This window comes from Crassostrea angulata, chromosome 7 (assembly GCF_025612915.1).
Source record: "Crassostrea angulata isolate pt1a10 chromosome 7, ASM2561291v2, whole genome shotgun sequence".
Classification (NCBI taxonomy): Eukaryota; Metazoa; Mollusca; class Bivalvia; order Ostreida; family Ostreidae; genus Magallana; species Magallana angulata.
Genome location: NC_069117.1, coordinates 31,864,083 through 31,876,621, shown reverse-complemented (window position 1 = coordinate 31,876,621; position 12,539 = coordinate 31,864,083). Strand labels below are relative to the sequence as shown.

General features: G+C 30.5%; 1 protein-coding gene across 1 annotated transcript; it reads left to right on the top strand.

Moving 5' to 3' along the window:
• Positions 1 to 99: 99 nt before the first annotated feature.
• On the top strand, positions 100 to 12,444 carry LOC128192108 (uncharacterized). Its single transcript, XM_052864563.1, has 7 exons — positions 100 to 255; positions 2,945 to 3,079; positions 3,262 to 3,348; positions 7,415 to 7,513; positions 8,538 to 8,797; positions 10,335 to 10,469; positions 10,990 to 12,444. Exons 1-7 carry the CDS (start codon positions 216 to 218, stop codon positions 11,083 to 11,085), a joined length of 852 nt encoding a protein of 283 aa, XP_052720523.1. The 5' UTR covers positions 100 to 215; the 3' UTR covers positions 11,086 to 12,444.
• The last annotated feature ends 95 nt before the right edge of the window (positions 12,445 to 12,539 follow it).

Genomic DNA, 12,539 nt, shown 5'->3' with positions numbered 1-12,539 from the left:
TTTCAATTATACACTTATGTTAGGTATGACTGCATTTCAATTATACACTTATGTTGGCTATGATAACATTCTTTATTAACCGACTGTGGCCTGTCACGATCTTGCTTCGAGAGATAAGGCCAATATTATAAAATGCCGCTCTTCTGAAAAACGTGATTTGTTTTTGTATAAAGATCATTAGCTTTCTGGGTTACTTGCACATACACGGAGCAAACATGAACTTGGTGTGCATTATTCTTTTGTGTGTGGTTTCAGGTAAAACATTTTTTTTAATTATCTTATTCTTTTGTGTGTCGTTTCAGGTAAAACATTTGATTTTTATTTATCAGACGAAACGTGGCAATTTTTTCAGTGTGTTAAGGAGGATTTGGGGGTCGTTTATTAAAAAAGCAGTATTAAGACGTTTATTTACATCGGTGAACAATGTTAGACGGACGGGACCCTCTTGTCCTTTCTCACATATTATTTTTTAAATAATAACTGCAATATGATATTTCTGACATATATTTTTTTTCAAATAATATTTGCAATATGATAATCATATTGCAGATATTAATTAAAAAATAATTTATGTCAGAAATGACACTCTGCTTTCTGTTTTGTTGCGCCAATTCTCCATGTTCTCAATGACCTATCGTTTTTAGAGAAAAAAAGTTTTGTTTTCAAATTGATGAATCAAAATACGGTCATATAATTTTTTTCTTTTTTTTCTTTTTGCGTTTGAATTACGTTTTCTTACATTCATAAGAATGTGTTCCTATATACTCATAAATTGGAATCCTGATCAACGTGAACTTGTGAGCATTCGTTGTGCTACATTTAATAGCAAAAGTCTATTAATAGTCATTTTATTATTTATCAATAAACAATAACTCTATAAATGTTTATAATTATGCCATTTCATTCGTCGGATGTTTCATGTGAATTAGCTGTTTACAATAAACTTTGAATGGAATTGAATTAATACATATACCCGCACTGTGGCTACGAGTTTCCGCAAAATAAAAAGGACTGACGTGAATGTTTATCTAAATCTTAATTGGATCAAATGTTTGTAGATTCATGTAAACAATATAAAGCTTTCTTTGGTGATTTATTCGGGATATGCAAGCTAGCGGCATTGCAGAAAAATACATAACCCGCTTACGCGGGTTATGTAATTTTTCTGCAAAGATCGCTACCATCATAACCCGCATGAATTATCAAAGAAAGCATTTCATTGTTTATATTAATATCTTTCTGTTAGTTAATCAATAAATTGATTATGAAAAGTAAGTAAGTTCACTAAGTTACATATGTAGGTTAGCTTAAAGAAACAGCCAAATCATCTCCTGCGAGACTTTAAGTCTGACATCTTCATGATTGTATCGTGCAGTCCGTGATTTTTAATACGTTTTTCTAAGTTTCAACCAATCGATAAAAGGGGCGTGTCCATTTTTAGTCCTTTCAGTTTCTTGTCAGTTTCAGCCGCTGTAGATTTCGATCAGTTGACAAACAGGGCGTGTAGATTTCAGTCAGGCTGTTTCTATAGAGCTATGAATTAACTATAAATTTTCGTAAGAATTAGAAAGAATAATACATGGTAGATGTAACTGGACAGCCTATTCCGGATCCTGATTCGGTATTCTCAGCAATTGAATATTTTTTGACGCAATGATACTTACACATAACCGAGTGTACTTGAATTTATTGATGAAAACTCATTAGACACAATTCACATTAACAGAAATAAATAATGCTTATAAAACAATGCAATACTCAACATTACTGTACAAAGGGAAGCATTCTCATAGTGTAAAATTGAGATTTAATATTAATAGTAAACACGAAAAAAAATATGGTATAGAAATCAATACATATGAAGAGTTGAACAATATAAATATATTTACGATGCAAATTTCAAATGAAAATTTCATAATGAACACTCAATGCTAATACATAAAAAATACTTTAAAAAGTAATAAAAAGTTGAACAATATGAACATATATACAACAGAATTAAATATGTATTTATCACATATAAGATAAATGTGCACTCAATTCAAACAAATTCGATATAATTCGATGGATAGCTTTATATTTTTGTCTTATAATTTTATCTAGAGAGCCAAAAAAAAATCAATCAAAATGATTGAAAAATAAATTTTGTATTTTTGTTATTCAATTGGTCCAACTTCTTTAAAGAAACCCATTGTTTGGTCCGTCTACCTTTTAAGCTCAAGCAATGTAAAATTTAAAGAATTAACAGTATAAAAGTACATACAACAAAACTGGAAACTTTATTATACAAAAAAAAAAACTTCAGATGAAATCGATATAATTTCATAAGATAGCTTTAGAATATATATATGAAAAAATAAAATTGCACACATTAATAAGAGATAATGATAAAATTAAAAAATAATGAAAGTTTATTCGGTACAAATGGAGAAAATCAAATTTTAAAAGTTACACCTATTACTTGCTGTAAGTTACAATTACATATACACATTCTAGTCGTTTATAGTATATTTTGTCTAAAGTTTTATATGGGAGTGGCAATTATTTTGTCCTCTTATGTTACCTAGAAAGAAAAACAAAAAATAAATTCAATCGAAATGATCAAAAAAATAAAATTACTACCTTATAAGCTCAAGCGATGTAAAATGAAAAGATAAAAAATTTCAATTAACAATATCCCAGTGATATAATATATTATGTCATATTCTGTGCAGAGTGTGTTTTTTTTTCAATTTGGATTTTAACGAAAGTTTGATCGACAAACCGAAATAATGTAATTTTTCGTATCAACAGTATATGTAAATCCATTCCATTTTTTTTTATTCTTTCATTTATCATTTTTTTATTTATTTTTATGATAATGATTGTTTTACGAGAGACACTGTGCCAATTGTAAGAAAGTATGAGATAAATTTATATCTTGATATCTAAAAATTACCCACAGGTGCCGTGATGGTGAATGGAGAGACGACCTATTGCCACAGTGACAATAATTGTAGCGACTCAGATTGTGAAGATGGGTTGACCTATCGATGTGTTTTTAATAATCACAGGTCGCTCGGCACATGTCAGTGCGTAGGTAAACAAACACACACACACACACAAATGCACACACACACACACACTACGTATTACAATATCGTAAATATTTAACCAACTCGTTTGCTCTTGTAATGCAGAAACTTTTATTTCATCATGCTTGAATTTCTTTTAAATTAATGCAATTGACAAGTATAGTGTATGTAAATTGAATTGTTTCAGAGTGTTTTGTTAACAGTGACTGTTCCTCTTGCCATCACCACCTTCATGAATATTGTTCTGGACATCAACACACCTGTCACTGTTACGGTAATAAGACTAGTTTTATATGTTATATCCTGAATGATCGTTGATGATCGTTGATGAAAAATACCTAGTGTTGTATATTGCGAGTGTCCCTCATTCCCTCCCTTTGTCATGGTTTTTAAAAGTTTATTTACACCTCTCAACAATATCGTATATGTATTTCATTATATGTTTGATTAACTCAAAGCTCTTTGATTGGCTCATATCTAACTAGTAAAAACAGAACGTTATATTCAAGTGCAAGTGACCTCAGAGGTCAATATAACATTTGATTTTCTCTACATTGGACTAAAAATAGATCGTCCAATGAAGTATCGCGTTTCTCAGTTTGTTCGGTTTTGGCTTCAAACTAAAATCTTCGCTTGAGAATAATCAATTTGATATGTCTGTATCATTTTGTCGCTTAATCATTATAATAAAATCATTATTGCTGTTTTTAATTATCAATACGATGATTTAGCTACCCTCGAAGTACAATATTCACCTCGCCTCCAGTTCGATAAATATTTTACTTATCAGGTAGCTAAATCATTGTTATTGATTTTTAAAAAAAACCCAACAAAAGTTGTATAATATTTCGTATGATAATTATTTTATTTATATTATTTAACTAGATTTAGTTCTGAAAGTTTAGTTACAGGAATAATCGGACGGATGCATGTTAATAAACTGCATTGTAGAAAAGAAATAATAATTGTTTTTGGGTTACGTCACTTTTGTAGTTCTTGCTTTAAAAGAATATGAGATTACGTATACTATACATTGTTACTTATTACCGATGTAAATCTGCAGTCAGTCAGCAAACCTAATAAGTATTTTTTTTCCCGAAGACTATCAATTAAGACATTTTTTTTTAAAGCGATGATCTTCAAAAATTAAAAAGTACATGTAGCTAACATATCGTCAAATTTAAAATAGTTGGTCTCCTCAAAATTTCAAATAGTTTTGAAAATCTTCGCTGTCCCATAGTTCATATACAATATTGTATTGCTGTTTCAAACGTTTTCTCCCTCTCCTCCAAAGAGGTATGAGATCAATTTGTAGACTTTATGCTGATGGTAGTACATTACAACAGTGTTCAAACAATATTTCTTTCATAGAAAATAATATCAAGTATGATCTTTTTCTACTTAAAGAATGATCAAAACAATGGCCTCTAGAATTTAATCTACAAAAACAAAAACAAAAGTTGTATTCTTTAGTTTTAAAAATGTTGAAAATTTTCCTAATTTGTTGTTTTATAATGTGCTTTGAATTGTTCACAACACAAACATCTAGGAGCATTGTTATCTTCAAATATAATTTGGTCTAATCACATAGACATTATTGTAAAAAGACTTACAACATATTTTGTCTACTTAAAAAACTTAAATTTACTGAATCTAGAGATATTTTAGCACAAATGTATGTATCATTTATAAGACCACAACTATGTTGTTGAAGTTTGGTCTGGATGTACCCAATTTGATATTAATAAGCTTGAAAATGTTCAATTATATGCAGCAAGAATAGTTTCAGGTATTTGAGTCATAGCTTCAAGAAATTCTCTATATATTTGGAAACAGGATGGGAACCATTAATAATGAGGCGAAACCGCTTCAAATTATCTACTATGTTCAAAATTCATAATAATCTTGTTCCCTCTTGTCTAAAAGATATAACCCCTGTAAGAAGAAATGCACTTCCAACTATAATACTAAAAACCCCTCAAACTATTCTTTGCCTAGATGTAGATAAGAAGTTTTTTAACAAGTTATTTTTTCCTGACACTATTCGTTAGTGAAATAGTCTGAGTAATATTACCAGGGAAGCTACTTCGTTAAGTATTTTAAAGAAAACGTTAACACTAAAGAACGATTATACAAAGCCTCCTAAGTATTTCTCTTTTGGTTAAAGATTTTAAAATATCATTCATATGAAACTAAGGCATAAATTGATAATTGTGTTTTCAAATATGATCTTTATCGATGTAACATAATAGCCAACCCAATGCAATGTGTTAATGTGGAAGTTTGGAAGCTGCACATTACTTGTTCTTCGGTTGTAAAAAAAATATTATAAAGACAATCATTATGTATAATATGTTATCATTTTTAACTTTTTGAATAAAATTAATGTACATTTTATACTTTGGGGCGACAAAACTTTATATCATGAAGAAAATTATATAAAACTATTTAAAGAAGTCCATACATTTATACAAAAGTATGGAAAATTTATCTATGTTTTTAAATTATTTGCATAACTTTCTTATCCACCCAAATTCTAATTCTAGATTTGCACAGTATTACAGCTTTTATAACTAATGATTTATTTGTATTTCAGTAAGTGCACTATAAATGTTCTAAATGTTAAAGGCATAGTATGGCATTGAAATTGTAATATTGTATGTACATGGAGAGGACTCTTTAAGTTTTTGGAACTTGTGTTCAATCCTTTTGGCATAAGTCAAAAGAATATATTCAACTCAGAGGTATGATCAAGTCTCGACGCTGCCATTTTATTCTGCTCCAGACAAACAATGTGACATCAATTTATAGTGCAGATAACTCTAATTCAAAAGTAACTTCAAAGGGCAATTACTCCAAATATTTCAAGAACTTACAGAACGCGGTTTTTGTATTAAGGATGAATTCTTTTCTGGTTTTCGAATTGTCAAACGTAAATTTGATTAATTGTTCATTAAATCAAGATGAAAGAAAATTAAAATAGTATATTTTTCCTTCTTTTATACTATCATACAACTTGGCATAGAAAAAGTAATCAATGCTTAGAATTTAACAAGGACTATATTTTTTGCGTAATATTGGCATAGGAAAAAATCACATGTTTCGCAATTTAGAATTGCTGCAGATTAATGAGTCTTTTTTAGTATTTTAAAAACAATAACATTAATGTTCGATTTTTTTTACTAATGTCAACTAATATAATGATACTTTGTTTGTTTCAGAAGATGTTTTAAAATTTGATTCGCCTATCAAATTACTTTTTATAAGCTTTTAAAAGCGCCCATTCTATAAATTAATTTTTATGGAAAAAATCACTATTATCAGTTTTCCTCTCTTATTAAATGGTCAATATATAAGCTTTTCGGTCAATTTATATCTTTATATAAAGTCTTCATAATACATAAAAATCAGAAATTTTTTATTATTGGAGGCATAAACAATTATCAAAATTTTCTTCAAAATTTAAGAAAATTAGAGGAAATGCGAGCAAAGTAATATCAATTTTGGTTTCAATGTTTATTCCAATTTAAAAGTATAAGCTGACAGAAATTCTGATATTCTATCATTTCTTTAAAGAATCTTCAAATCTTAAACAAATGTCTACAGAATTACAAAGAGCTACACTTATTTTTATGATCCTTTATGTTGAGGAAAAAGGTAGTGACCTTGACCTGACCTTTATGCGAAAACAAAAAGGTCAAATTTGATTAAACTGATAGACTCATTTGGTAATATGATCCGTTTGACTGTGTCAAAATTTCATTAATTTCTTTTTATAAGAAGTATGTTTGATAACGAGAAGACTCCTTCCTTAAATATTAAAAAATATAGAGAAGAATAGGCGAAGCGTTGGCCCTATTGCCGAATATTATTTTTCTACAGGCGGACATAGAGATATATCCGACAGTCACGTTCCTTGTTAAAACCAATGAAAGTTTGACATTTCAGTCCAAGGGAAAACAATATCTTTTAATAGTAATGTTGGTATTTTTGGTCATACAATAAAACTGAATAAAGAAAAAAAAACAAAGAAAAGTTTAATGAACAAATTACCCATCCAATTTGCCTTAAACTTTGCCATATGGTACTTTGGTCAATCAATAACATTTAGTACAGAAAAAAAATCAAATAACCTTACTTTTAAAATTGATCATTTTTCTATTTCTTTATTCAGAGCTCTTTTTTTTAATGAGATTAAAATGGTGTAAAAATCACCACGACCATCGAGCCCTTTTTAAGGATAGTACATATATATATATATATATATATATATATATATATATATATATATATATATATATATATATATATATATATATGAAGAGTAATATCTGTTTCAGAATGTACCCGTGACAGTCACTGTCAGAGCTGTCCTGAAGGGCAGACGGGTAAATGCCATCGAAATCACTACGACCACAGATTGCACTGCCATTGTGAAGGTAGGGGGTCTGTTAATTTTAACAAACTTACAATAATATGATGCGCAATACATAGACGTGTACGTGAAAATAACCTGGACTATTCATTTTTAAATTGATTACATGCCATTTGAAATAAATCTCATCTTATGTATATTTTCTTTACAATGTTTGTTACAATTATATGAATGACATGTAAATAGCTTTTTTCAATGAACAAGAGATGTTTGTGAAACACTTATGCCCCCTCCCTGGGAAACATCCACAAAGAAAATGAACGTAAACTGCAAATATTTGGAATTTTTTTAAGTCCAAGCGCCATAACTCTGTCGAAAATGGCTCGATCGTACCCAATATCGAACTTGACCTAGATATTATCATGATAAACCTGTATACCAAATTTCATTTCAATATGTTCATGCTCTGCGAAGAAAATGAGCGGAAACTGCAAATATCTGGAATTTTTTAAGTCCAAGGGCCGTAACTCTGTTGAAAATGGCTCGATTGTACCCAATATCAAACTTGACCTAGATATTAGCATGATAAACCTTTATACTAAATTTCATTTCAATATGTTCTTGCTCTTGCTAAAATGAACGGAAACTGCAAATAACTGGAATTTTTCTACGTCCAAGGGCCATAACTCTGTCGAAAATGGCTCGATCATACCCAATATCGAACTTGACCTAGATATTATCATAATAAACCTGTATACCAAATTTCAACATGTTCATCCTCTGCTAAGAAAATGAATGGAAACTGTTGGTGGACCGACCGACCGACCAACAGACCGACAGACAGCAGCAAAGCAATATGCCCTCCCTTCTTCGAAGGAGGGCATAATAATAATAAAGTATTGACGATGTTCTTGGTATTTCTAAATAACTATATTGTGTTGTCAATGTTATTTCAGAATTCAACAAAATAAAGATTTTATTTAATATGTAAATAAAGTGTGTTAACAAGTCAAGTAAATTTGTGAATGAAAATATAAAATAACAATGGACCATCAGTCTGATTTTGAAATTTTTTATATTCTTTTAAGCCTCTCCAACAACAACAACTACTACTTCTACTACTACTACTACTACTACCACTACTACTACAACTACCCAACAGCCACTGGTAAAACTAGAATGCAGCCACCAGAAGATCAGCGTCATCGAGTCCATCGCAGAGAATCTTCACGTAGAGGACAGCAGGGCGGAGCTGTGTCCCGGTACAACCAAACACCAGACGTCCGAGGCCTTCGTCATCAACAAGTGTAACTCGACGGCAAGAAGTTCTTGGTCAAAAGGCGAACAGGTTAGTACCTTTAATGTTATAAATTATTTATTTTAAAAATTTAATATTGAATATTAAACAATAATGTCGGTATATGTCGATTAATAAATGGTTGGTATTGAGTAGGTTTGTTTTTCCATCACGTGACTGTAATATAAACAAGAAGCCAATAGTCACATGAGTAACATATACCCCATACACAAACTTGTAGAGGAATATCACATATGCATTTGATAAGGTTTCATTCTGGAGTAGAAAAAATCATAAATAATGAATTTGTAATGACGACCACCTCCCTGCCTGAAATCTTTAAAAAAGAACTATGAAACTTATAATTCTAGCGAAAAACTTAAAGATCTGGTCTACAAAATCATGAATTCAGTTTTCCTTTCAGGTGTGTAGGTGTAAAGAAGATAATTTTTAAACATTTCATGCATTAACACCAATACTAAAATAAAACCTATACTCCAGGGGATATGAAATTAAAAATTTTAGTAGAGAACTTCCTGGCAAACATAATTATGAAGTCAGTTTTTCATACAAATGTGTGAGAATAGAGAAGCAGATTTTTAAACATAATATGCATTAATACCATATTGCCACATTGCCCCCCCCCTCCTGAACCCCTGACCCAGGGGCCATGAATTTCACAGTTTTGGTAGAGAAGTTAGTGGACATTTTAACCATGTATTCAGTTTTTGGTCCACATGTGTGGGATTTTTTAAGATTTAATACATTTTACTATATGGCCATATTCGTATTCATATTTGGTAGAGGGCTTAAATTCATGGTCATTATAATCATGCATTTAGTTTTTAACAAATACATATGGGAGTAGAGAAGAAGATTTTCTAAGATTTAATACATTTTACTATATGGCCATATTCGCCCCACCCGAGAGCCTGAACCCCTGACCCAGGGGCCATGAAATTCACAATTTTGCTTGAGGGCTTCATGAACATTATAACCATGCAACTAGTTTTTCCCTCACATGTGTGGGAGTAGAAAAGAAAAGCTTTAAAAATGTGTTTTTTTCTTCCATATTTGGCCCCACCTGTGGTGCCCTGGGGGTGGTAGAGCTATGAATTCCCCAACTTAGATTCCCCGTACCATAGATATGCCTCACACCAAAAATGGTAACAATTGGCCTCGCAGTTTTTAAGAAGAAGTTAAAAATGTAAAATTGTTAACGCACTACGGATGACGCACGACGATGGACGAAAACAGATAGCAATAGGTCAGCTGAGTTTACTCAGGTGACCTAAAAGGCAATTTTCAGCGTTTGTTCAAGCGAAACTTTAAAAGAATTATGCTCCAATTTTCATTAAAAATGGGGAGCATATACTATAACGTTCATTAAAGAAATTTCTTTATACCATGAAAAATGATTTTTCTGAAGGGCAACATTTCCCCCGCCACAATTTGAATTAAACATATAAAACAGTATACACTAGGTACATGTAATTTAAAATTGCGATATATTTACTGATGACTTGATTTGATCATTGTTTATCGTATATTGTGTTGATCTTCCTAAAGATTCTAGATGTTGTTGCAGGTCAAGATGGAGTGCTCAAAAAATACAATTTCGCCATACACACCCATTTCTACCTTCTTCGTTAATGGTGACAACATGGCGGCTTTCTTCATTGGTTGCACGGCAACTGCTGATGGCGAAAACACTGGTCTTACAGTACGTTCAACTAATAAAACTTTAATTTTACTTGAAAAAAAAGTGCAAATAGTACGGAATAAGTGCAAAACCTATGTCTATATTTCATAACATATTAGCCTTTTGAAAGTATCAATATTGACTGTTCATTTAATTATGAAAATCGCAATTCATCTTGCTTCTATTGAAGAAAGAATAAGAATCGGGTATTTTGAGGACGACTGTGACATGGTTTTTTACCACAAACATATTAAAAAATTTCGAATACCCATTAAAATATTTGTGTAATGTGTATATGAATGTGGGACACAATGTTAACAACCATTTCAGTTTATTAATATAGTGTTAATGCAAGTTATTGCAAGTTATTTAAAAAAAAACAATGTATTTATGTTTCTGTCAAAAAGATCTTCACTCAAGCTTCATTAAAAATTGATATATAATTGTCTTAATTTTTTGTACATTTACATAAAAACCAAATTATTGCATAACATTGTGTTTTCATATAATTTATGCCTTTATAATTATTTTTTTATTACAGATAGCGGTACAAACTTGCCTTTATGCTCCAATGGTCATGCAATTGAATGAAACAACTACTCCAAAGATGTCAGATTTTTATACTATACTACTGTAATATTAATGCCAAGTCAGCTACAATGACATTAAATGGCTTCTTTGTATAGTTTCATTCAAGCCTTAAGGTGGCTCTATACACCACTTTTTGATGACGCAGTACGCAAAAAAGTAAATCTGGAAACATGCATTTCCGGTACTGGCTGATTTAAACTGAGGTGAATTGTATGGGAACCGCTATTTTGAAAAATTTGTTAAATGGATAGATTTTAATTTGATAATTGGAAAATTCATTACTTACAAGTAATGTGGTATGTGACACCTTCACGTTGTGTGGTATTATTTATCGAAATAAACAATAAAATCAAGTATAATTTTTTTAAGAGTTTCTTTAGCATCATCGATATATTACACCGTAGCGCAGTGGGTTAGTGGGTTCACTACAAACCATTAGGTCATGAGTTCGATTCCCGTTGAGGACAGTAAATTTTTTAACTTTCCAAAAATTTCTAAAACGTATTTTTTGGTTGAATACCGTGAAAGAAAATTCTAAACAGGTGAAAATATTTCAATTATAATATACTTTAATGCACATAAATATCGACACCTAACGGGGATGAGAGGGTTGCTTTGCATTTCTCTCAGGTTGGGATACATAAATCCTATTAGCCTAGACAATGTTCCCCTTTATTTATTTGACTTAGTTTTGCACTAAAGCGAATATATTCACTTATACAGGGCAAAGTCTATAATGAAATATGCATGTATTTATCATTCCAACATTATATTTAGGAAATTTTCTTCAACTCAGAAATGAAAAGTCCCCAAGGTGTTTGGGCCTTGGGACTTAGGAACGATAACCCTTACATGAGGAACTTTCATACCAAATTAAATTTAAAATATTTTTTGTGTTTATTTGCAATTGTTTTCATTCAATTTTTTATTTCACATTTATTAAAATACATTTTCTTATAATATCAAGCAACTTTTTCAGATGATTTGTCAACAGAGTAAGAAAATATGAAAAAATATGTTTTGGGGAAATACTAAAAAAAATTGCAATAATAACATTTTTGAATGTTAAGAAGTGTTATATTTTTTTTTATGTGTCCGACGGAAATATCCATCATATGACAAAATAATTTCTCTCAATTTGTTGATAGCTGTCTTTTAAAAAAATATTTTACAAAAACACGACAAAACATTAAAAAATTCTTTTAAAATACCTATTGTATCCCTATCGTCATTTTCATATTTGATAAGTATATGTTTTGTGGTCTTCTATTGAAAATTGGAATAAACTGTGGGTGTATAGAGCCACCTTAACTCGCTCCAAGAGTTTTTAAGGTTTACCTTGTGTGTTCAGCTTATTTATTACAAAACCGTACACGTAGATAGAATAAAATTCCTCATATATTCGCATCGTCCTTCGTTCAATAATATGTACAGTAGTTTTCCATTTGTTTAAGTAGGTTCCACCGGGAAATCAATGAAGTTGAATTTCTTTAACATCGC

Coding starts and splice junctions, on each gene's coding strand:
- LOC128192108 (XM_052864563.1), top strand. CDS start 216: ATGAACTTGGTGTGCATTATTCTTTTGTGTGTGGTTTCAG. Junction 256..2,944: donor TCTTTTGTGTGTGGTTTCAG/GTAAAACATTTT, acceptor AATTACCCACAG/GTGCCGTGATGGTGAATGGA. Junction 7,514..8,537: donor ATTGCACTGCCATTGTGAAG/GTAGGGGGTCTG, acceptor TATTCTTTTAAG/CCTCTCCAACAACAACAACT.